Source organism: Salmo salar, chromosome ssa24 (assembly GCF_905237065.1).
Source record: "Salmo salar chromosome ssa24, Ssal_v3.1, whole genome shotgun sequence".
In the NCBI taxonomy this organism is placed as follows: Eukaryota; Metazoa; Chordata; class Actinopteri; order Salmoniformes; family Salmonidae; genus Salmo; species Salmo salar.
Genome location: NC_059465.1, coordinates 10,701,180 through 10,726,468, shown reverse-complemented (window position 1 = coordinate 10,726,468; position 25,289 = coordinate 10,701,180). Strand labels below are relative to the sequence as shown.

The following is a 25,289-nucleotide window of genomic DNA, read 5'->3' as shown; positions in this document are numbered from 1 at the left end:
ATTCGAGAATAATTGCAATGTATATATTTACGCCCGTATGTCCTTGTTGTCTTCTCTGTTGGAATCCGGTCTGTCTGCTGGAGAGTCAATCATCAGAGAGTCTCTGGTTAACTTCCCCAGAATTCACAATGTCCTTTGTGGTTGTAGGTGGTTAGAATGGCTACTTCAGAGTACCATTCGGAAATGTTCTCATAGAATAGATGCTTCGGCGGTTGGCGGTATTCTCGTTCTAGACTTACGTAATTTCGAGCTACAGATTAGTAATTATATGTCTAAGATTTGCTCTTATTCTGTAGTAGTCTCAGAGTTTAACCATTTCCAATCGTGTAGCCAAAACTACAGCTGTATGGTCTAATGATCTATAGAATTGTAGCCATTCCAACGTGGGGACTCTGTCCTGGCGTTCTCTGACTTAATGTAGATTTTGTAGGAAGTGGGTTTTATACTCTGTGGAAGAAGGGGCGGTTCCATGACGCCGAATTAATGTCTATGCTCACGTGGGCGTGACCACTGATTTTGTTAACTTTATATGAAAACACATATTTTGTTATTTAGAAAGTTAACATCACATTACATCTTTTCACAAATAGTTTCATGTTTAATCACATACATTTCACAATACTTATATGTAAACCTGACAGCTGGGAAATGTACACTTTAAGAGATACAGTTATGTGTGTTTCCTGGCCTTCCTGATTGCACAAAATAAAACAACTTCGACAGGATTGTTCTTTAAATACCCGCACACCATTCCCAATTTTTCAAAAATAGAAACATTGTTTAATCCTCCGAATTTGGGGATTAGGAGTTGGACATTCTCTCTCCATCAATACTGCATGTCCAAAGGGGAGAGGGTCCCTTCAAAGAATTTACGACCTGTCGTTAAGTCATAAAACTGTGGAGAGAGAGAGAGGGGTGCCTATGATACTTCCCCAAGGACAGTCATGACACCTGTCACCATCATTACGTGCAGCAGCGTTCATTGGACTCACCTGGACTCCTTCCCTTCGTTGATTGCCCCGTCTATAACTGTCTGCTCCCCCGTTTGTTCCCTGTGTCTGCATTAATGTCGTTATGTGTTTATGTCCAGACGCTGTCCTGTCCTGTTCCATGTCCGTCGCCATTAAATGTTCACTCCCTGTACCTGCTTCTTGTCACTACCAGTGTCGATCCTCACAGATTACTACTGATTACTTAACCTACAATTGAAGTCAGAAGTTTACATACACCTTAGCCAAATACATTTAAACTCTGTTTTTCACAATTCCTGACATTTAATCCTAGTAAAAATTCCCTATTTTAGGCCACTTTATTTTAAGAATGTGAAATGTCAGAATAATAGTGGAGAGAATGATTTATTTCAGCTTTTATTTCTTTCATCACATTCCCAGTGGGTCAGAAGTTTACATACACTCAATAAGACGAAATCGAGTGGTTTGTGTAACAGCTGTCGTAGAGAGGGGACCAAAGCGCAGTGTGTTGATTGCTCATGATTAATATTTATTATTTACTCAGAACACTAAAGAAAAATAACAAAGCGAAAAACGAACACGCACAGTTCTATCAGGTACTTAAACTAAACAGAAGACAACTACCCACAAACACAGGTGGAAAAAAAAACCTACTTAAGTATGATCTCCAATTAGAGACGAGGACCAGCTGCCTCTAATTGGAGATCTTCCCCCCAAAAAAACATAGAAATATAAAAACTAGAACCTAAACATAGATATACAAAACATAGAAAAACACAAAACACCCCCTGTCACGCCCTGACCTACTCTAACATAGAAAATAACATCTTACTATGGTCAGGACGTGACAGTCGAGTTAGGTGCAACAACTTGACTTACTCAGTTGTGGCCCACTTTTTGGAAGCAAACCACTCGATTTTGTCTCTACGTTATATTGGCATCGAACATGTCACCCTCCCAAGGAGAGGGGGTGACCACGATAATTTATTGTTAAAACGAGAGGCTGCCTGGATCTTTAATTTAAAGACCCTTGCTCCCTTCGGTTTCAACGTAGACTTTGATCTGAAGCCATTATTGTGATTTTGCTATTGTAAATGTTTGTAGGCTTATGTAGCCAAATTGTATTTATGATCATACGCTATCCATTTATTTTTTTGTATGCTATTTTAATATATGAGAATTAATCAATGATATCAGGCCACACCAGGCCATGATTACAGACACCTGTGTGTGTCTTTTGACACTATATAAACGAGTCATCCCACAGTGTTTGTCATTATACCCTGATGAAGACAGCTTGTCTGTAAAATGTTGGACATTACATTTTTGCATCTGAGCTCCTAGAGTGTGCGGCTGTCCTTTATTTTCAAATTTAGCCAAATTACCAGCATTGTCTCTTTATATCTAATGCTCGTCAAATATTCCATATGAGTCAACATATAACCACTTGTAATTTACAAACACATGTACACATAACCCATGCGTTAGCCTGTACTGACTGTACTAATGATGCTACCAAACATGTCAGTTATTTGTTTGCTTCATAGATTACATTCATTTTAACACATGCAAGCCTGTGCGCACACACAGTCAGATCCAAGGCTCTTCTTTCTTCTCCTTCTCCTCATTGTCCTCCCTCCATGTTTACTCCGAGCCTCCTCCCTTACCCCCAGGTAGGTCCCACAGAGCCAGTCCCAGTGCCTGAAGTAGGGGGCATAGTTCCCCCTGTAGATGTGGTGGTGTGCCTGGTGGAAGGGGGCCCCGCCGAAGCAGGGCAGTAGTCTATGGATGGCCCAGGGCAGGTCGTAGCCACAGTGGTCCTCTATGGCCAGCCAGGTGTTGAGCAGGTGGAACAGGGCCTCACTTAGAGGGTGGCAGCCCACCACCCAGGCACTGCTCAGGGCCAGCATCTGCAGGGAGAGTAGCTCAGCCGGGCTGGCGTCCTGGGCAGTCAGGGCGAAGGTGATCCGGTTCTGGTGATGAGTCTGGTGGACCCTCCGATACAGCCAGGGAACCCTGGAAACCATACAGACAGAACTTTTGTGTTTGGTAGGCAGCCAGGGACAAACCTTATGTGCTCCTTCTAGACTCTCTACATGAGGGTCGTCCGAGTTAAAGGAGAATTTTGCTTTTTTACAATAAAATCTCTATTTTTCATGTAAATAGCATGTTATAAAACGGTCCGATTTAATTTGTTTTTGAGAAACTTGGTGTTTTTCCACCCAACTGACTGCAGATAAAAATCAGTGCGTGATGATGTAGTGCACACAACATTTTATTTTCGCTTAAGTTTTCATTGTACTTAATAAAAATCTAAAAGTTCAGTGTGTTTCCATTGCATTTTCAACTCCACCGATAGTTGTGTCACAAAAACTGTTTCGTTGAATAGCAAATTTGCCTATTCTGGTCTTGGCACGTGTGCACTAGCCAAGAGCTCACCGATACAGTGCGGGTACGCTATGCTGGTAGACTAGTCTACATGATGAGATTATTATAGATAAGAGAATATTTTTATTTGTCAAACTGCAGTCAAGCATCGATCATCATGTCACCAGAAAATGACCCTCGATACCAGGCGGTGTCTGAGGAAGGCCCTAAAAATTGTCAAAGACCCCAGCCACCCTAGTCATAGACTGTTCTCTCTGCTACCGCCCGGCAAGCGGTACCGGAGCGACAAGTCTAGGTCCAAGAGGCTTCTAAATAGCTTCTACCCCCAAGCCATAAGACTCCTGAACATCTAGTCAAATGGCTACCCAGACTATTTGTATTGCCCCCCCTCCCCTCTCCACACCACTGCCACTCTCTGTTGTCATCTATGCATAGTCACTTTAATAACTCTACCTACATGTACAGTTGAAGTCGGAAGTTCACATACACTTAGGTTGGAGTTATTAAAACTCGTTTTTCAACCACTCCAAAAATTTATTGTTAACAAACTATAGTTTTGGCACGTCAGTTAGGACTACTTTGTGCATGACAAGTCATTTTTCCAACAATTGTTTACAGACAGATTATTTCACTTATAATTCACTGTATCACAATTCCAGCGGGTTAGAAGTTTACATACACTAAGTTGACTGTGCCTTTAAACAGATTGGAAAATTCCAGAAAATGATGTCATGGCTTTAGAAGCTTCTGATAGGCTAATTGACATCATTTGAGTCAATTGGAGGTGTACCTTTGGATGTATTTCAAGGCCTACCTTCAAACTCAGTGCCTCTTTGCTTGACATCATGGGAAAATCAAAAGAAATCAGCCAAGACCACAGAAAAAAAATTTGTAGACCTCCACAAGTCTGGTTCATCCTTGGGAGCAATTTCCAAATGCCTGAAGGTACCACGTTCATCTGTACAAACAATAGTACGCAAGTATAAACACCATGGGACCATGCAGCCGTCATACTGTTTAGGAAGGATACGCGTCCTGTCTCCTAGAGATGAATGTACTTTGATGCGAAAAGTGCAAATCAATCCCAGAACAACAGCAAAGTATCTTGTGAAGATGCTGGAGGAAACAGGTACAAAAGTATCTATATCCACAGTAAAACGAGTCCTATTTCGACATAACCTGAAAGGCCGCTCAGCAAGGAAGAAGCCATTGCTCCAAAACCGCCATAAAAAAGCCAGACTACGGTTTGCAACTGGGGACAAAGATCATACTTTTTGGAGAAATGTCCTCTGGTCTGATGAAACAAAAATAGAACTGTTTGGCCATAATGACCATTGCTATGTTTGGAGGAAAAAAGAGGGAAGCTTGGAAGCTGAAGAACACCATCCAAACCGTGAAGCACGGGGGTGGCAGCATTATGTTGTAGACCTCCACAAGTCTGGTTCATCCTTGGGAGCAATTTCCAAATGCCTGAAGGTACCACGTTCATCTGTACAAACAATAGTACGCAAGTATAAACACCATGGGACCACGCAGCTGTCATACCACTTTGCTGCAGGAGGGACTGGTGCACTTCACAAAATAGATGTCATCATGAGGAAAGAAAATTACGTTCATATATTGAAGCAACATCTCAAGACATCAGTCAGGAAGTTAAAGCTTGGTCGCAAATGGGTCTTCCAAATCGACAATGACCCCAAGCATACTTCCAAAGTTGTGGCAAAATGGCTTAAGGACAACAAAGTCAAGGTATTGGAGTGGCCATCACAAAGCCCTGACCTCCATCCTATAGGAAATTTGTGGGCAGAACTGAAAAAGCGTGTGTGAGCAAGGAGGCCTACAAACCTGACTCAGTTACACCAGCTCTGTCAGGAGGAATGGGACAAAATTCACCCAACTTATTGTTGGAAGCTTGTGGAAGGCTACCCGAAACGTTTGACCCAAGTTAAACAATTTAAAGGCAATGCTACCAAATACTAATTGAGTTTATGTAAACTTCTGACCCACTGGGAATGTGACGAAAGAAATAAAAGCTGAAATAAATCATTCTCTCAACTATTATTCTGACATTTCACATTCTTAAAGTAAAGTGGTGATCCTAACTGACCTAAGACAGGGACTTTTTACTAGGATTAAATGTCAGGAATTGTGAAAAACTGAGTTTAAATATATTTGGCTAAGGTGTATGTAAACTTCTGACTTCAACTGTACATACTACCTCAACTAACCGGTGCCCCCGCACATTGACTCTGTACCGGCACCCCCCTGTATATATTGTTATTTTTTACTGCTGCTCTTTAATTACTTGTTACTTTTATCTCTTATTCATATCCATATTTTTTAAAACTGCACTGTTGGTTAGGTGCTCGTAAGTAAGCATTTCACTGTAAGGTCTACACCTGTTGTATTCGGAGCATGTGACTAATAAAATTTCATTTTTATTGGAAAGGAGCATCAAGATCCCCATGCACTTTCACCACCCTGTGAAGTTCATCATAACTTTTTTCATCTGTAGCCTAATAAACTGCATGGTATCCCAAATCATAGTGGGAGGACCACACATTATATAATCATGTGACTCCAAGTTTACTTCGATATGATGGTTATTATATCAATATTTGTGCATAAAGGTGTTGCCACCACCATTTCTCGCATTATTAATTTTACATACACAAAAAGATCCCACCATGTCGAACGAACAAATGATCTGTCGGCATTTACAAAATTGTACTGAAACTACCCGTTTCTATCACAGCTGTCGTGATTTAAAATGTTTTATACGGTATGACTTTACTTGCATAAAAACTGTTGATGGAAACGTGGTTAGTAATGGAATTTTAATGTTGTTTGACTTGGTTTGTGTATTACCAAATTTGCTTGAGATGATTTTAATGCAACACTGCTCACTGCATCCAAGTTACTTGACATAAACGTTTCAAAAAGCTGTCAGTCAAGGCGAGGCCATGAATATAAGCTCCCCAGATGGGTATGGGTGATATTTTAGACACTCAAAAGGCTATTTTACATGGGAATCAGAATGACTGTTCGGGACATCTAGTGTATTTTAATTCTATTACCAATATTACAGGTGCAGAAGAGGTTTGGCGCATGCACACTTGGTCAAAAACAATACTTAGATTTTTTCCAGACAATAAAAAAAATATTTTACCTTTAACTTTCCAGACAATGCATCTTAAATCAGTTGCATATGTGACTTTTTATTTAGAGTTTTTTTTGGAAGTACATAGGTGTACTGGCCGTTACGGCGGTAATGACAATAGTTGTTCAACAAAACTCCATCCTTTTGTAATTACCGAAAGTATTATTACATTATCCAGCTTGAAAAGCTGGTGAATCTTCATTTTCAATGTCTCCTGAGTCCAGTGGAGGCTGCTGAGGGGAGGACGGCTCATACTAATGGCTGGAACGGAGTAAATGGAATGGCATCAAACACATGGAAACCATGGGTTTGATACCATTCCATTTATTCCACTCCAGCCATTACCACGAGCCAGTCCTCCCAAATGAATGCGCCACCAACCTCCTGTGCTGTAAACCCAGATTCTGGTTCAAGCTTACCGATGCATGGAATAATGCCATATAAAGAACAGAGCATCAAATAAAAGTAGGCACGCGATAACCTCCCCAATGAGCAGGCTGCATGATGGCGCGAGTTCGGGAAATCTTGGAATCCTAACTCTTTGATAAAGCGCGGTGGCAGGGAGAACAGTTGTCAGGTATTTCAGAAAAATCCTCCAACAGCAGTCAACCCATCGCTGCAAACACAACAGCAACGGTTCAGCGGTCCTCGAGATCCTGTAGTGATCTATCCGTGGCCAGAAACATCCCAGCGCTTCAAAGGCTAGAAAAGGTGCGCTGAGGAGAAAGTGGATGAGGAAAGCGAAGCATGCGGGCAGGAAAGGTGACGTGAGGAACTCCCGTTGTGCTCGCAGATCATCCCACAGCGCCTGGAGCAGCAGTCCATCTGGGTTCCCATGTTTTAGAAATGTACTAATATTCATAATACCAGCATACGAAGGGTTATTTTTTTAATCAAACCAAAAATGACCATCATGAAGTGTTCTCAGCATTTATCCAAGTGTGTTGGCTACTACTTTGTAATAACGTAGTCCCCGATGTAGTTTCTTAAATTCCCTCTCTCCAGCTGAAGGTACGCATTTAGTTTATGCTCGAGTTCTTAATTAAATACTTATTTTCTCTTCCCCAATGGTTGACAGAACACGCTTGTCTGTCGTTTGGTGGGATAGATCCACAGAAGCAGTAAAAGTAAAACAAAATCACATTCCAATTTATACAAGTCAGCAGCACAGCCTGGTCTCATAGACTATAGGTAACATAGTAAATGTAAATCTGTCTCTCCATTTAGTATTGCACAGTATGTTACATTTCATATGGCATGCATTAATTTGTGGATGTCCATCATCCATTTTTAAAAATAATAGTTAGGAGTAGGTAACATAGTAAATCTGCCTCCCTCCATTTAGTATGATATGTTACGAATTCCATTTTTTTGTGGCTAACGTTAGCTAGGTGGCTGACATTAGACGAACTAGACGTTCACGTTACATGCCCACTCATCCACCCTGACCAACTACCCTCCTTTAGTTTTTGCCTTAAGTAACCTTCTGTCTTATGTAACCCTACCAAACGTAACATATACTAATTTCAGTGTCCTGTATTTTCATTTACTATGACACGTCTAGTGTATGATACCATGCTGGAGTCAGATGGTTTCACATAAACATCTTGTGTGGGGCCCCTCTGGAGGGATATCTGAGTCTAGTCATTGTGTTCCCAATGTGTTTCATTCAAACTAAAAGCCTGTGATAATTTTATGGGAGTAAAGCAATTCATGTCATAGACCCAACTTCAGATAAAGATATTAGCTTTGTCATTATATTGTTTATTTTAAAATCATCTTATTTTATAATTTTTTATATTTTACATTTTATATGACCACATGGAGTGCCAGAGATAATTACAGACACCTGTGATAATCTGATGTATCCAATAAGGCCACTAGATTTCATGTGATCGAATTTTTAAAAAACTTGAAAGTTACCAAAGTTCTGGTAGTTTACCGGTAGCTTCGAAAGTTACCAGTAATATACCCTCCCTTTGCAATCCTAGACATGTCTCATGCTTGAAATTACCTCTACAAGCCTGAATCTGAAGCAGGGATATTGGCACCTTGGGTCCTGCCTACGCAGTCACAGACTTCTGACTGCACATCCGGCATACCTGATTGGGAATCTAGGGGGTTTCTCACAGGAGATAACAGGTGATTGAACTGTCAGCACTTGACAGTGTACACCAGGTTATCAAGTCATCTTGAGGCGGCAGGTAGACTAGTGATTAGCGCATTGGGCCAGTAACCAAAAGTGTTGCTAGATCGAATCCCCGAGCTGACAAGGTAAAAATCTGTCGTTCTGCCTCTGAACAAGGCAGTTAACCCACTGTTCCTAGGCCGTCATTGTAAATAAGAATGTGTTCTTAACTGACTTGAATAGTTAAACATTTTTGACAAAAATCTTAGTGCTACATTATGAAATACTATACTTACATTTTAAATGTTACTGTCACATCTTCTCCTGGACTTCATTCCCTTCATCATTTCCTCCCCTTTATATGTCACTCCCTTATGTTTTCTCACCAGGTGGTATTGTTCTTGTTTACCGGCGTGTAGCCTTACGGAATTGTCTCATTACTGGTTGTTGTTGTTTTATTAAACATTTCACCTGCACCTGAAATTGGGTAACTTCTCTTCTCCATAACTTCTGAAATCCAGTCCATATGGTGTGCAATAGTCTGAATGTCAGTGAAGATGTGAATAAGCAGATAATAAATATAATCTTTCTAATAGGCTGTGTTATGTAACCGTCTACCCCTACTAAATTGCAAAATCAAGATTCATCAGTCTTTCTTGTTTGACAGATGTGAAAGGGCAATGTAAGAAAAAGGCAATAAAAAGTACCTAGTCGTCAAAGAAAAACACATTTTATTGTGTAAATTACAAAATTCTGGATTTCTGATTCACAATTTAACATCAGTGATCGAGTGCAAAAGAGTCTCCTTCAAGTCATAATCAGTCAAGTCAACCTGAGAGAGTCTAAACAAACCGTTTATACAGGTTGTCACTCACACAGCTAACAAAGCTAACTCAGCCAGAACAAACCAGTGTTACGTTGAGAGAACAGTTTAATGGATACAACACAAGTGCCTCTCAAATGAGTTGTCAATGCTTTAGTCAAAGCGTTGGTGAAAAACATACAAATGATTCACCCCAAATGAACTCGGTCTAAGACGACACTGAGGGCACCAGTGTGTGAAAGACTCAGAAAGCTGCTGTTGCATTTTTCATGAAAACCCCATTGCATGTTTATACCATTGACTCATCCTACCAATAAGAATGCTTTTGTTTGCTTTTCTGTAAAGAAATCACTGTAATAAAAAAATAAAAAAACACAATTGGGATTTTATCTGGTCCAATCTTCAAGAAACATGCGTCACAATGACGAGATTAATATCTATGGACATGATCTGTCATGAACCGCAGACAAAGGACTAATTAGAATAAAATGTACTGCTAAAGCACGCACCTGTAATGCTCTTAATATCCAATATCAAGGGGGGAAAAAATAAATCATGAAATGCCTAGCAGATAGAAATAAAAATAGCAACTTTTGTCTCTTTCTCGAATTCTGAACTGGGAGTGGTTGGACAGGCCATCAGACTGTTAAATAGCGCTCTCTAACCGGCTTCCACCCGGTTACTCAACCCTGTACCTTACGAGGCTGCTGCCCTATGTACATAGACATGGAGTCACTGGTCACTTTAACAATGTTTACATACTGCTTTACTAATTTCATATGTATATACTGTATTCTATTCTACTGTATTTTAGTCAATGCCACTCCGACATTGGTCATCCTAATATTGATTTATTTCTTAATTCCATTCTTTTACTTTTAGATGTGTGTGTATTGTTGTGAATTGTTAAGATACTACTGCACTGTTGGAGCTAGGAACACAAGCATTTCACTACACCCACAATAACATCTGCTAAATATGTGTATGTTACCAATAGAATTGGATTTGGTTGGTATCACCCCTTCACCAAATCATGGGGATAGGCAATAACAGAGGGTTAAGATGGTTAATCAATGAGTGTGAGGCTTGTATTTTATGTAGAACTTTTTGTATAATGTACAATTAGATTATGTCACAAATCCACAATTCCCAGAAAGATTTGATGCGGAAGATAAACCTCATCCCTTTTCTGATGTCACCCCCCTTCCCTTTCCTTCCCAATCAAAACAAGACCAGGAGAGTTTCAGCCCACAGTCTGCCTCAGTTTCAGAAAAGGTATCCATCTGTGTAGTTCAGTGCCATTCCTACAACATTTGTAGTCAATACCAGGAAATAAAATGGGATGGTTTAAAACAAGTGGCAAAGCATGAGACCAAACACCACTAGTAGAAAGTGCTTTGAGTGGAGTGTGGTTTGTCAAGGTGTCGTTATCAGAGTTGTTCATCTGTATTCGTCATACTATGACTACTACTGACTGAGAAGCCATTGCGCTCTCTGTTCCAGCATGGGATAATGTTCCCACTCAAGGAGAAGCTGGTTTCTCAACATCTCAATTCTAACAGATACTCTCTGTTGTGTCTAGGACACTCTCTCAAGAGCAGACATGAATATAATGGCCTTTTGTCCAGCATAATTATAGATAATTGAGAGAAAAACAAGTCAACCTTGACTTTTCTTCAGTCCAAAAATGATTGAACATCAATGCTCACTCTCTGAAACGGAGGTAAAGTAATATTCATTCAGTGGGCTAGTCAAGATCTGTTACATCTGCTATTGTGATAAGATCCTGGCGAGAAAAGGTAAAGACAGTCAGCCAATTCATATGGGAGAGGGATCTGTATGAAGAAACAAGGTATTCCAAACAATGTATTGTGTATGATTAAGTAAATTAATCATTAATAATGTAGTTAATCATACACAACTATATCTCTCATACACTTACAGTATTATGAGCTATGCAACACATAGAAAAGACATGAAAGCGCTACCAATGAAATCAAGTTACAAAACATACATCATACACTTGCAAAAGTTCAATTCATGTTTAAAATGTCCCAAACCACACTGTTACATTCAATATATCATTGTTTCGCCTACGGTCTTAGGATAGTCTGTTGTAGGGCTAGTAAAACCTCCGGTCCAGGGTAGCATCCCAAAAGGCACCCTATTCCCTATATAGTGTACTATTTTTGACCAGAGCCTTATGGGTAGTAGTGCACTTATGGGTAGGGGTTCTACTAAGCTGACATGGAATTGGTCAAACCATGGATTAGTTAGCCATTTGATTTGGAATTTTAAGCCCCTGTAGGTATCAAAAAAATATATACAAAAATTTGATTAAATATTTAATTTGGGCTTTAGAAATGCACTGAATAACACATTCATAAATGGAAAAAAGACAGGAAATCATAAGGAATAAGGTATTGAAGTGTCTGTCCTATCTAGGAGATATAAGAAAGTTCAGGAAATATTTAGGTTTTTTTGGACACATATTTAACCCCTTTTTCTTTTTGCACAAAACTACCTCCATACTTCCATTCATTTTTTAATCCGGTACCGGGTTACCTGCTAATGGGCTGGTATGTCTCACTGTCTGGGTGTTCTGCAGTAGGATTGGATAGAGGCAATCACCGCAGCTGTGTAACCCTGTGTTAGTGGGCAAGTGAGCATTGTCGAAATCAAAACCCAACCCTTAAGTAAGTCATAAAGAACTCACTTACAAAACTCAGTTTTGGACAAGACTGACTTTATGAACAAAATGATCCTATTTACACTTCGTAGTAAATTTTGACACTAGAATAAAAGTTTGACTAATATAGATGCCACATATGCCATTTTCTATTCGAGAAGTTGTTTGCCTTCAGTTGCGCTTTAAAAAGGCAATCAGGAGTAGAAAAAACATGTAATGTTTGGTAAAAAGATGAGGGATGGAAGAATGTAACCACTAAAATGAATAAACAGAGCTATGGGTCATGTTGAGGCTATATAGTGTTTGTTTACATTTACTTTGTTAACAAACACTGGAGTAAAACAAGCGTATATTTTGGGTTCTGATGGTGTACGGCAGCTGACCTAAGCTCATGAGGCATTTCTAAGTTATATTCTTCAATAATCCATAGGTACATATCATTAATGTATAAATCCAAAAATGAATGTAGCAACTGCTGATTGCCTCTTTAAAGTATCTGTGTACCAGACTTCTATGAAATACGACCTATAATTAATAACAATATGAGTGAAATAGTTTTCCTTCCAAAAAATGGCAATTAAGTATGTCAAAAAGCAGTTTTCCTGTGTTTGAATGGTGTGGGCGTAACCCAACAACAGAATGGTGTGGCCGTATACTGGTCATTAAAAATATTCTTGCTAGTAGACCGCTCATTGGCCAACTCAGCCAATAAGCCAACATGACATCATGTTCTATAAGGAAATAGCAAGCATTTATTTTATTTCTTTAAACAGACTGTTTGAGGTGGGGTTTTTGAAGTGTTTTTTTAATTTTAAATGTATAAAGTTTTTTGGTCACAAATATGAATAAGACAAGTCAAAAACATTTTGGTATGAGTTAACAGAATATTAACTTTTAAAACTAAGATTTTCACTGGCCAGATACTTCAAAAATAGTAGTGCACTATATAGGGAAGAGGGTTCCATTTGGGACACATAACCCAAGGCTCATCTTTCACCCCACCTTGTGGCTGGCATGGGCCCAGCTCCATAGCTCCAGCCCTGGGATGGGTCTCTTCTCTCTACTCCTTTCCATCCCTCCATCAGTCTAGGTCCAGGAACTGTCCAGTTAGGACGTCCATGGCATCAGAGGCCTTAGTGGAGGAGGGGCCAGAGTCAACAAACATCTGGGGGATCTTACTCCCAAAGTAGATCTTACTGTTAGCTGCTATGGCCTGGAACTTCATAAGCTGCAGATACTCTGGCGTCAGCTTCAACTGGGAGTGGAGAGAGAGAGGGGGGAGAGAAAGAAAGTGAGGGTGGAGATGGAGGGAGAGAGGAGAGAGAGAGAAGGCAGAAGCCAGTGATGGCTGTCCTGTGATGCTGTTAGATTGTAGCCTGAGGGGCAGTGTGTTCTCTCTCTCCCACTGTTCCAGCCAGTCTGAATTCACTCCCTACCACCTCCCCTTGGCTCGACGCCTTGGATATTTGTAGAACTGCTTGGAGGAAGCAACATGGAGGGAGCTGAGAGATCTTTCACTACCCTGATTATACAGATCCTTCAGATCTGCAAATGTGGAAGGGTTAGGGCCAAGGAGGACCGGCTGTTCCTCTCAGTATGTTCCTCTCACCTTATTGGCCTCGGCCGCTCTCTCTGCTGTGTAGAACTCTGCATCGGCCCTGGCCTTCATCTTAGCCAAGAATGCTCCGTCTGCAACCCAGGGGTTAGACGTCAAATTGTGTTGACGCCATCTAAAATATTATTTCCACCTAGTATGATCATTTTAACATATTGGACCAAGCATATAGCCTATGTATGGTCCATATTATCAGGTATGCTATTAGCATTAATACCTGTAGCCCAACTGATGCAGCATAGTGGCTATAAATAAATAGGCTGAAGCATGGGGTTGCCCATCTGCATTTACCCTATTGGGCCAATCGTTAGTATAGTTCTGCATCGGGTCAGATATCCACGGTTCCCGGCGGGTGAGTCGCAAAAACAATCAGCTGGCAGGTAGAATGAAAACAATATTTCAACCGGTGGGTTGGCCGCGGTTCAGAATTACATTGTGGGTCGGAAACATTTTAAAATCAAGATAATACTTTTAAAAACCCAGGAGCTTGTTGTGTTACGAATTCCGTTCTGTGAGTGGCGAGGCAGACATAAGGCTACCAGCCACGCATTGAGAGTGTGTGGAGCCGGGAACTGTCCCGTATTTGTGTTGTGCTAAAACGTTCCAATTTGTCTATGCCAGAGCTTATGTTCCCTCTCCCCATGTGAGAATACGACAAGTTTACTTTCCATGGATAGCCTAGCACATGCGAAAATGGCTAAATGTATTGCACTTAAGCTTTGAGCTCCCATAGTCAATCCTCAGGAGACTCCTCTTTCTACCATAAAGACCCACAGGGAAAAGGACAAAAATGTCCTTTAAAAGCCCTGTTATGCCAGCATGCCATTTCACTGACCAGTGGCCTAATGACAATTATAAACTGGGTGGTTAGAGCCCTGAATGCTGATATGGGTATGACAAAAGCATGTATTTTTACTGCTCTAATTACGTTGGTAACCAGTTTATAATAGCAATAAGGCACCCTTGGGGTTTGCTGTATATTGCCAATATACCACGGCTCTGTATCCAGGCACTCCGTGTTGCAAAGAACAGCCCTTAGCCGTGGTATATTGGCCATATACCACACCCCCCCGGCCTTATTGTTTAAATATACCGTCTTATTGTTTTGCCAAACACACATACACACCTTCAATTTCAGAGATCCTTTTCTCTGTTTCTTTCTCCATGACTTTCTGGCTAAACTTGATTTCAGCCACTTGAGCCAACTTCTCTGCCTCTGTAGAGCAGCACAGGGAGGAGACAGGAAGTGAGCCTTACATTCTGGGATTTAATGACAAAACAGGCAGAATTCCTCTTAAAAATGAGTTCAACAAAACAGACTTACAGTCATTTGTTTATAAATGTCTATAAATGTACTATTATAAAATGTCAGTTTAATATTTTTTTCAGTGAAAAGGTAAAGGTCATAGTGCGTTAGTGTCTGACCAATCACATGACTGACCGATCACAGCCCTCTTCCGCTCTGTCTCCGCCTCCTTCTCCACCACCTTCTGAGTCTGAGCAGAAATCAGAAGCTTTGTCTTCTCAGCCTCCCTAAACACACACACACACACACACACACACACACACACACACACACACACACACACACACACACACACACACACATTAAAGGTGCATGCTAAAAGTTGGTTAATATCTTTCTCCAATCCCACAGCATGTGTCCCATCCCTCACCAGAACATCCTAAAACAACAACAGCCAGGTAATAGCATGTTAACATGGAAAAAATACCATCATCAGTCCATTACTAAAGCCCTCCAGATGGAAGTGGCGAGTGTCCCAAATAGCATACTATTCCCTATGCAGTGCACTTGTCAAAGATCATGCACTATAGAGGGAATAGGGTGCCATTTGGGATACAACCGGGTTTGAGGAGAATATGAATACAGGACGGAAGTGTTCTAGAATGTTTCAGTGTTACACAGCCAACTGTTTTACTCACATCATCTCGTAGTTCCTCCGAATGCTCTCAGGGATGTTGGGCTTCGTGACTCGGACCGCCTGTGGTCAAGATTGCCGAACCACAACCATGAAAAAGAGGGGTGACGGAGAGATGATCGAGATCATAATGAACATTTGTTTGACTTTGGAACTGCCAGTCATTACATGGCAATAAGAGGCATTCCATCACCAGGGAATCATCTAGGCAAATGCCAAAACGACACAGTATTCCCTTTGTAGTGCACTACCTCTGACCTGGCCCCATAGGGCTCTGGTCATGGGAATAGGGTGCCTTTTGGGGCACAGACCTGGTTCAATTTGGGAGCACAAAAGAACAAATGGAATCTTACTCCTCCACAAACTCTCTCTGAAGTGAGCTGTACTGTAGTATTATTCATTCCTGGCAGAATCTACAGCTGTTATAGTTTCCTCTAGAGGATTAATGAGGACAAAAAGCTAAGTGTTTAAACCCAGAGGGGCCTTAAAACTGGAAAGGAATGAGCAGAGGTGGGGTTGGGGAGGAAATGATTATTTCTCTCCCTCCTCCCTCTTTCTCCATCTCGCTCTCTCATTTTTGAGTCAGACAGAATCTCTCATCGTTTTCCAGTCCAGATATTGCAACATGGGATCTGTTCTGTTTATTGTCTTTCATTAAGTTTTAGCTAGTAACTGAAGTCCACCCAGGACCGCTTAGCAGCCCACTCATCACCTGGCATTCATTATCACAATATGGAGCCTCATAAAGTTGAAGTGCAGTATTCTACTTTAACCTTACACATTACTTTAGAAACTTAACCCTGTTTCCTGTCTGCCATTCAACCCCCTGTGTGCATGTGGCTCTACCTGGATCACACAAGGATAAGCGGAGTATCAACCCGAATCAGAAATCAATACGAGGTAATCCTTGTATATAAAAACAGTTATGAAAGGTGAGTACTCACATAACATGGGCAGTTTCAATGTTCAAACTGCTCATGATATTGTTAAATGAGTATTAACCATAAATAACATATTTATAAGCAAGGATTCTCTAGAATTCCATCTTCCCATTGCTCCCTCTCCCAGTCACACAAGGATAAGTGGCGTATCAAGTAAATCAAATCAATCATCGGGATTCCTTGCATATAAACCTTTAATAAACATATTTATACTGGTATGCAAGGATTCTCTAAGATTGGTTTGTTGTCTCTTCCCCCTTCCATGTCTCCTTCCCAGTCTCAGTACCTGTATGATGAGTCCAGGAGCCATGGAGGTCAGATCCTCCTGTAGGGTCAGCTTCAGGTTTTCATCTATCTGGTCTGAGGAGGGAAACCAACACGCACGCACGCACGCACACAAGCACGCACAAACACATACAATTAAGACAGGCTGCATCCCACACACCACCCTATTCACTATACAGTATAGTACTTTTGCAGTAGTAGTGCACTATGTAGGGAATTGGATGCCATTTGGGACCACCCAGACACAACACTAGGCCTCTGAAACCCTTTGAATATAGATGAGTTACCAAACAAGCCGATGTAGACCTCCTGTAGAGAGTGGACGCTGCAGAACTGGTTGAGCTCATGGTGAACCTTGTTGAATATCAGGGCCTTGTCGTAATCCGCTGTGAAGTTCCTCACTATATCATACACTGTAGAAGAGAGGCGAAAGAGTTGCTGTAAAGTTCCTCACTATACCATACACTGCAGAGAAAGGACAAAGAAGAATGGCTACAGCACAGGAGGTTGGTGGCACCTTAATTGGGGAGAACGGGCTCGTGGCAATGACTGGAGCGGAATTGGTGGAATGGTATCAAATACATCAAACACATTGTTTCCATGTGTTTGATGCCATTCCATTTACTCCGCTCCGGACATTATTATGAGCCGTCCTCCCCTCCTGTGGGCTACAGTAATATCCCTTTCACACCAAGACGTTTTTCCGCCAACTTCACCATACCGCCAACTTTTTTCCCGCCTTTTCTTTATATCTGAAAGGTATTCAATATTACATTTTTTTTATTTATTTTTCGATACAGTACCGTAAATCCTATGTGAAAGCAGTATAAAGTAAGTAAGTAGTAGTGGCTACAGTAAATACGGAGCTTGGTCCGAGCCAGAACGGTCCATAGGGCAGAAGCGTCCTGTCTCCTGTTTCTTAGCATCAGGCAGCTTGATGTACAAGTAACACCCCTTGGACCGGAAGCTAGTCTATCGCAGGGTTACAGTAAGCTGTGTTCAAAATGGTTGCCAAGTACTAGTGTTGTGTTCAAGACCACCTGAAGCGAGACTGATTCAAGACCGGAGCAAATAGTGTCAGAGTCAAGATCGAGACTGGAGGGGGATAGTAAATTGGGTCAAATTGCCAGCATAAGAGTTCAAAATGTCCAGTATTTCTGTGTTCGTATTTTACAACAACATATCGATTCTTTAGAAATTCAGAATGGTGAGAAGAAAAAAAGACCGGTCTTAATTACTACAACACTGCTAAGTACACAACCATCCCCACGCCAGGCTGCCCCTCGCCCCCTCGCCCCCCCACCCCTTACATCTGTTTATAACAAAAGAGACTTGGAGCACACTGAGAGAACATGGAGTAAACACAGTGTTTAAATGTGTCCAGACGCCTTTCACTAACAAAACCAGTGACTTACTAAACAATTGTTTTATTTTACTCAAACACAAGTTGGAAAATGATCCTCCCTTTGAAATGATGGTGCAGCGGACAACACACTCTTACAATACATGGGTTACACTGGTTTTGAAACAATATAGCGTATATACTAAGGAGGGATTTGAACATCAGACATGTTATGTCACAAGTAAGATCAGTTTTAGTTTTGCGTTGAGAGACAAAACTTGAGCACCTTGTCAAAATTGCTCCAATGTTTGATGCATTGGCTTATGACTTTACCTGCTGAGGGTACCAGGTAGTTCACCACTTCTATCCGGTCAAAGTAAATCATCACTCCCCCACTGAACAAATAAAACAGAATGTAACTAGACATACATGCAATACATTTTCAAGAATGCAGATAAAAGTAGCTGGTAATCTTTCCATCCATGAAGTTTATTTTGGGCAGTGACGACAGACAATCCTACCTTGTGCCACATGGTACATTCTTCACTTCATCTGTTTGTAGAGTGGTCTACAAAGAACAGAAAGAGAAGGCGTTGTACACTCGACAGATCCATCATTTCTGCAAGGCTCAATTCAATAAAACCTACATTGTAGTATGTATTAGTAGTATTTACACAGTAGTTATTTTTCCCATGGCCAAAAAACTCTTCTGGCAGGTCTTTGGGTGGAAGGTAGCCTAGCGGTTAAGAGTGTTGGGCCAGTAACCGAAAGATAGTTGGTTCGAATACCCGAGCCGACGAGGTGAAAAATCGGAGCAAGGCACATAACCCTAATCTGCCCCAGGGGTACTACTATGGCTGACCCTGTAAAACAACACATTTCACTGCACTTATCCGGTGTATGTGACAATACCACTGTATGAAAACCTGCAAACCTACCAGGGGTGTATTCATTAGTAGCACACTCGTAGCAAAATGTTCTGTAACAGAAACCGTAACCTAGATTTACTATTAGACAAATATAGGCAGGTCCCTCCCCGTTTGGTTCCTAGTGAATAGACTCCCATCATAGATCTGCTGTCACTTTTCAACATAAGAAGTGTGCGGGCACAGGGTGACCTTTGTAAACAAAGGAACTGCCTAAACTTTGCAGTTTGATTGAAGTCCAGCCTCAGCCTTTGCCCTAGTACATTTCACCTCAGAAACCTCTCAGACCAGTCAGGTTTCAGTTCCTCTCTTTGTTCAACTACATTTCAGCCTAAACCCCAGTGAGACCAGTCATGCCCAGGGCCTAAGACACCAGTCTTACCTGCACAGACTTGAAGTTAGTGATGAAAGGCATCATGAGGTGGAACCCAGGGTTACTGGTGGTGGTCAGGAGAGCTCCTCCCCTGTGGAACACACAAGTCAAGGACGCGTTTAGGAGGGAGCAACATAACAGATAGATCTGCCACAAATAGAGATGATATGATTCTTTACTATGCATGCATGTCGAAGAGACATGTTTGTGCTACATAAAAATAGATCAATTTAAATGAAGACATAACATAAATCTGACCTGTAGTAAACTCCAGTGTGTCCCTCCTCAATCTTGTGTACAGAGGCGAAGAGAGCTGCGCCTCCAATCGCACAGATTATTGAGGCAATGGCACCCAAATGTGCCATCCTGGGAAGAAGAGGAAGAATAAACTATTTGTTTTTAAAGGATTGGCATGCACAATTTTGGACATAGAAGATGGATGAATTAAATATTAATCAAGCTTACAGTGCATTCGTAAAGTATTCAGACCCCTTGACTTTTTCCACATTTTGTTATGTTATGTTATTCTAAAATGCATTAAATCGTTTTTTCCCCCTAATCAATTTACACACAATACCCCATAATGACAAAGAAAAAACAGGTTTTTATAAATGTTTGCAAATTTATTTATATATATATAGATATATATATATATATATATATATATATTCAGACCCTTCACTCAGTACTTTGTTGAAGCACCTTTGGCAGCGATTACAGCCTCGAATCTTCTTGGGTATGACGCTACAAGCTTGGCACACCTGTATTTGGGGAGTTTCTCCCATTCTTCTCTGCAGATCCTCTCAAGCTCTGTCAAGTTGGATGGGGAGCGTCGCTGCACAGCTATTTTCAGTTTGATTGGGTTCGATCGGGTTCAAGTCCGGGCTCAGGTTTGATCGGGTTCAAGTCTGGGCTCTGGCTGGGCCACTCAAGGACATTCAGAGAGCTTCAACCCAGTCTGAGGTCCTGAGCAGGTTTTTATCAAGGATCTCTTTGTACTTTACTCCGATCATCTTTCCCTTGATCCTGACTAGTCTCTCAGTCCATGTTTTGAAATGTTTTGGTACCCTTCCCTAGAACTGTGCCTCGACACAATCTTGTCTTGGAGCTCAACGGACAATTCCTTCTGTCTCGGAGCTCTACAGACAATTCCTTTGACATCATGGCTTGGTTTTTGCTCTGACATGCACTGTCAACTGTGGGACCTTATACAGACAGGTGTGTGCCTTTCCAAATCATGTCCAATCAATTGAATTTACCACAGGTGGACTCCAATCAAGTTGTAGAAACATCTCAAGGATGATCAATGGAAACAGGATTCACCGGAGCTCAATTACGATTCTCATAGCCAAGGTATTTCTGTTATAAAATGTAATAGATTTGCAGACATTTATATTTAAAAAAACTGTTTTTGCTTTGTCATTATGGGGTACTGTGTGTAGATTGATGAGATTATTTTATTTAATCCATTTTAGAATAAGGCTATAGCATAACAAAATGTGGAAAAGCGAAGGGGTCTGAATACTTTCCGAATGCACTGTTGATACCTTTCACTGAAGAGTTGAAGTCTAATCTAATACATGACCTTACAAATATTCTACCGCTTTTACAAAAATGTTGTTTTAGTGTAGTAAATAGTAATCTTGCAAGTTCTGGATGTTAGGACAGTTGATTAGAATAGAATCAGCTGCATGTAGTTTAAAACAACATCTGAGCAGAGAGGCTCTGGATGTGAGATCATTCAGCTGGCAAAAGAAACTATGTTGTAAAACATTAATAAAACGTTCTGTGCCAGCTAGGCATGCTGCTGTCAAGTTAAACTCCTATTAGTCAGGAAGAAGAAGCTTAGCTGAGACATCAGCAGGGACTGACCTTACAACATTATAAGAGGATTGACCAAGAAAGGCATGGAAACTTCTCGCCTGCCTCACCTCACCCCGAAAACATCAACAACTGAAGCCTGCCACAAGTTATTAGTCTGTACACAGCTACAACAAGAATCATATAAATCTACTATAGTGATCTTGTCTAGACGACAAGTCAGTCAATCAATCAATGACAGCATGCAGGCTTTTCATACCAGGTCGTGAAACTTGAGCTCGCACGTGAAGGTTCAGTCATCTTTGGTTCAGTATCTTTGGTTCCACTTTCTAAGTCTAACATGGAGAAGTTGTTTCACTTTCAATTGACAGAATGCGGACAGCTAAACATGAATTACCTAGCTAAGCGCCCAGTCTTGGATTTACTCATACACCCCTCCCAGTAAGGCAAAACAAGTTAAGCCAACTACGTAACAGGCATTGTGCAACAACAGTTTAACGTTAGTTTGTTAAGCTATCTTTAGTTCCTACAGAGGATGGTATCTAACCTACATTGACTAAATATTTCACATACATTATTGTTGTTGCATGTAACGTTAAATACTTGAAAAGGCCATTGATAAAAGTGTACTCGAAACCCGTATTATTACCTGTATTATTACACGAGGTGCCTCCTCCACGGTAAAAAAAAATAAATAAATACAACATTTGCTAACACCTACTACAAAGTTCACTTCCTCATTTTGCGTCATGCGTCATCAGCTGGGCGTTCTTCAGTTCCTTTAGAGGAAATATCCTTCAAAACCGGTAGAGGGCAACAAAGACTATATCAAAGAAAGCTAAATATTGTGACTGTTATGTAGAAGTTGTTTCTGTGATTTTTTAAAATCAAATATCTAGGTTTATGATTTTTCTATTAATTGTGGCATTTATATTATGCATTTATACAAGTGTACTGATAGGTAAATTGCTACACTGTTTGTTTTGATACAATAGGGCAGAGTTGCTTTTATATTACTGTAACAATGTAGGAACCATAGTTTTGGTCAGTGCTTCACAGAGGATCATAATTAGTGGGGAACATGTAATGGTATAAAACCACCCCTAAATCCAGTATGCAGATGAGAGTGTTGTAATGGAAGGTCCTGTGTGGTAATATAGACTGTCCAGTGCGGGGATTCGAGTAATGCCCTGGGCCAGTGTTGATTGCATTCGTTTTGGAACCGGGCTGCCTCCCGGGCATGAGCTCGGTGCCCCGTTTTGTCCGAAGTGATGTAAAAGGGATGTAGGCTAAGCACGTGGGGTAATGAGTAGGATTCTGTGCTTCACATGCAAAAGTGATTGTTTTTGATAAAAAGGCTTTATCTGCCTTCCCAAAAGGACTACTTTGAAAATTCAAACATACACTACCATTCAAAAGTTTGAGGTCACTTAGAAATGTCCTTGTTTTTGAAAGACAATCATTTTTTTTGTCCAATTAAAATAACATAAAATTGATCAGAAATACAGTGTAGACATTGTTAATGTTGTAAATGACTACTGTAGCTGGAAACGGCAGATTTTTTATGGAATATCTACGTAGGCGTACAGAGGCCCATTATCAGCAACCATCACTCCTGTGTTCCAATGGCATGTTGTGTTAGCTAATCCAAGTTTATCATTTTAAAAGGCTAATTGATCATTAGAAAACCCTTTTGCAATTATGTTAGCACCGCTGAAAACTGTTGTTCTGATTAAAGAAGCAATAAAACTGGCCTTTAGTCTAGTTGAGTATCTGGAGCATCAGCATTTGTGGGTTCGATTACAGGCTCAATATGGCCAAAAACAAATAACTGTCTTCTGAAACTCGTCAGTCTATTCTTGTTCTGAGAAATGAAGGCTATTGCATGCGAGAAATTGCCAAGAAACTGAAGATCTCGTACAACGCTGTGTACTATTCCCTTCACAGAAGAGCGCAAACTGGCTCTAACCAGAATAGAAAGAGGAGTGGGAGGCTCCGGTGTACAACTGAGCAAGAGGACAAGTACATTAGAGTGTCTCGTTTGAGAAACAGACGCCTCACAAGTCCTCAACTGGCAACTTCAGTAAATAGTGCCCGCAAAACACCAGTCTCAACGTCAACAGTGAAGAGGCGACTCTGAGATGCTGGCCTTCTTGGCAGAGTTCCAAAGAAAAAGCGTTATCTCTGTCCAGTGTCTGTGTTCTTTTGCCCATCTTAATCTTTTATTTTTATTGGCCAGTCTGAGATATGGCTTTTCCTTTGCAACTCTGACTAGAAGGCCAGCATCCGGGAGTCGCCTCTTCACTGTTGACATTGAAACTTTCAAAAACAAGGACATTTCCAAGTGATCCCAAACTTTTGAACAGTAGTGTATATTTTATGAAAAAGAGACGTGTGTTTCTAAACGATGCATCATGCTGCCTTGTTGACAACATGACCGAGCGGCGCAGATTATCGTTCGATTTGAGAAGGGTGATCCTCCCTCACCACTTTTGCCCATTCACATCATAGGCCATAGCCTGGTTCACTTTATCAAACTCCCTCATTGTCATTTGTTTGAGAGCCATTTGATGACCAATGTTGTCTTGAACATTTTGGGGGTGTCCAAATATTTATATAAAGTTATGCCACGGTAGCCTTCAAATAGTTTCAGTTGATTATAAGGAGTTCCGAACCAACTTGGCTATTATGTGATTCTTCTGGCGTTTATCTTTATCGCGACAGTACCTCTTCCCTCTACGGAGGTTGAAAAGATTTGGCATGGACTCTCAAATCCTCAAAAGTTCTACAGCTACACCATTGAGAGCACCTTGACTGGCTGCGTCAATGCTTGGTATGGCAACTGCACCGGTCTTGATCGGAGGGCGCTACAGAGGGTGGTGCGAATAGCCCAGTACATCACTGGGCCTGAGCTCCCTGCCATCCAGGACCTCTATATCAGGCAGTGTGAAAGGAAGACCCAGAAAATCGTTAAAGACTCCAGCCACCCAAGCAATATACTGTTCTCTCTGCTTCTGCACGGCAAGCAGTACCAGAGCGTCAAGTCTGACACCAACAGGCTCCTGAACAGCTTCTATCCCCAAGCCATAAGACTGCTAAATAGCTAATGAAATGGTTACACGGACTATCTGCATTGACCCTTCTATTTTATTTATATTTTTGCACTGACTCTATGCACATTCTACACACTCACTCACTCACTCACTCACTCACTCACACACACTCACACTGACACTCCAACACACACAAACACACACACCATTTGCTCGCACACACATACCACGCACACACATTCATACTGACTCTAGACACACGCGCACACAAACTCACATACAATCATCATATACGCTGCTGATACTCTGTTTATCATACATCCTGGTGCCTAGACACCTTACCCCTATACATATCTAACCCTACCACTCTAGTGTCCCTGCACATTGTAAATATGGTATTGACACTGACCCTGGAACTGACCCTGGAACGAACTGACTCTGTAACTGACCCTGTAACTGACCCTGGAACGAACTGACTCTGTATATAGCTTACTTATCTTCTTGTGTTGTTTTTATTTATATTTCTTGTGTTTTTGTTCGACTTAAATATATATATATTTTTTTGTTGTAATTTTAATATATATATATTTTTTATAGTACTACTGCATTGTTGGGAAAGAGCTAGAACGGCATTTCACTGTACTAGTGCACGTGACAATAAAAACTTGAAAACTGATTCCATGTGCTGGACTGCCTAAATTAGCTGATGATGGTGCTCCGGTACCGCTTGCCGTGCAGAAGCAGAGAGAACAGGCGGCAGCGTAGCCTAGTGGTTAGAGCGTTGGACCAGTAACCCAAAGGTCGCAAGATCGAACCCCCGAGCTGACAAGGTAC

The 25,289-nt window shown here is 41.0% G+C and overlaps 2 protein-coding genes across 4 annotated transcripts; both read right to left on the bottom strand.

Annotated features, from left to right (window-relative positions):
* Positions 1 to 1,479: 1,479 nt before the first annotated feature.
* Positions 1,480 to 7,648, bottom strand: ch25hl3 (cholesterol 25-hydroxylase like 3). The gene is made up of 2 exons (XM_014170952.2): positions 6,939 to 7,648; positions 1,480 to 2,987 (listed from the first exon to the last, which is right to left on the bottom strand). Exons 1-2 carry the CDS (start codon positions 7,379 to 7,381, stop codon positions 2,531 to 2,533), a joined length of 900 nt encoding a protein of 299 aa, XP_014026427.2. The 5' UTR covers positions 7,382 to 7,648; the 3' UTR covers positions 1,480 to 2,530.
* A 1,713-nt stretch (positions 7,649 to 9,361) lies between these two features.
* On the bottom strand, positions 9,362 to 22,173 carry LOC106585112 (erlin-2). 3 transcript variants are annotated; one of them, XR_006761734.1, is made up of 13 exons: positions 22,052 to 22,173; positions 21,662 to 21,737; positions 19,840 to 19,947; positions 19,591 to 19,672; positions 18,804 to 18,850; positions 18,616 to 18,677; positions 17,228 to 17,353; positions 16,942 to 17,015; positions 15,719 to 15,777; positions 15,216 to 15,307; positions 14,901 to 15,034; positions 13,769 to 13,848; positions 9,362 to 13,414 (listed from the first exon to the last, which is right to left on the bottom strand). XR_006761734.1 is itself a non-coding variant. In XM_014170955.2 (13 exons), the coding sequence occupies exons 1-13, from the start codon at positions 22,107 to 22,109 to the stop codon at positions 13,241 to 13,243; spliced, it is 1,128 nt and encodes a 375-aa protein (XP_014026430.2). In that variant the 5' UTR covers positions 22,110 to 22,173; the 3' UTR covers positions 9,362 to 13,240. The 3 variants fall into 3 exon arrangements, 2 of the variants coding, with proteins under 2 accessions (XP_014026430.2, XP_014026431.1); XM_014170955.2 differs by having other exon boundaries at positions 14,901 to 14,990; XM_014170956.2 differs by lacking the exon at positions 21,662 to 21,737 and having other exon boundaries at positions 14,901 to 14,990.
* Positions 22,174 to 25,289: the final 3,116 nt, after the last annotated feature.

Excerpts from the sequence above, each read along its gene's own strand:
- ch25hl3 (XM_014170952.2), bottom strand. The coding sequence starts at position 7,381 with ATGAATATTAGTACATTTCTAAAACATGGGAACCCAGATGGACTGCTG. Across the intron at positions 2,988-6,938 it reads TGGCATTATTCCATGCATCG|GGTTCCCTGGCTGTATCGGA; the intron begins GTAAGCTTGAAC and ends TATGGTTTCCAG.
- LOC106585112 (XM_014170955.2), bottom strand. The coding sequence starts at position 22,109 with ATGTTGTATTTATTTATTTTTTTTTACCGTGGAGGAGGCACCTCGTGT. Across the intron at positions 21,738-22,051 it reads CACCTCGTGTAATAATACAG|ACTTAGAAAGTGGAACCAAA; the intron begins GTAATAATACGG and ends TCTCCATGTTAG. Across the intron at positions 15,778-16,941 it reads CTCCTGGACTCATCATACAG|GCGGTCCGAGTCACGAAGCC; the intron begins GTACTGAGACTG and ends TCTTGACCACAG.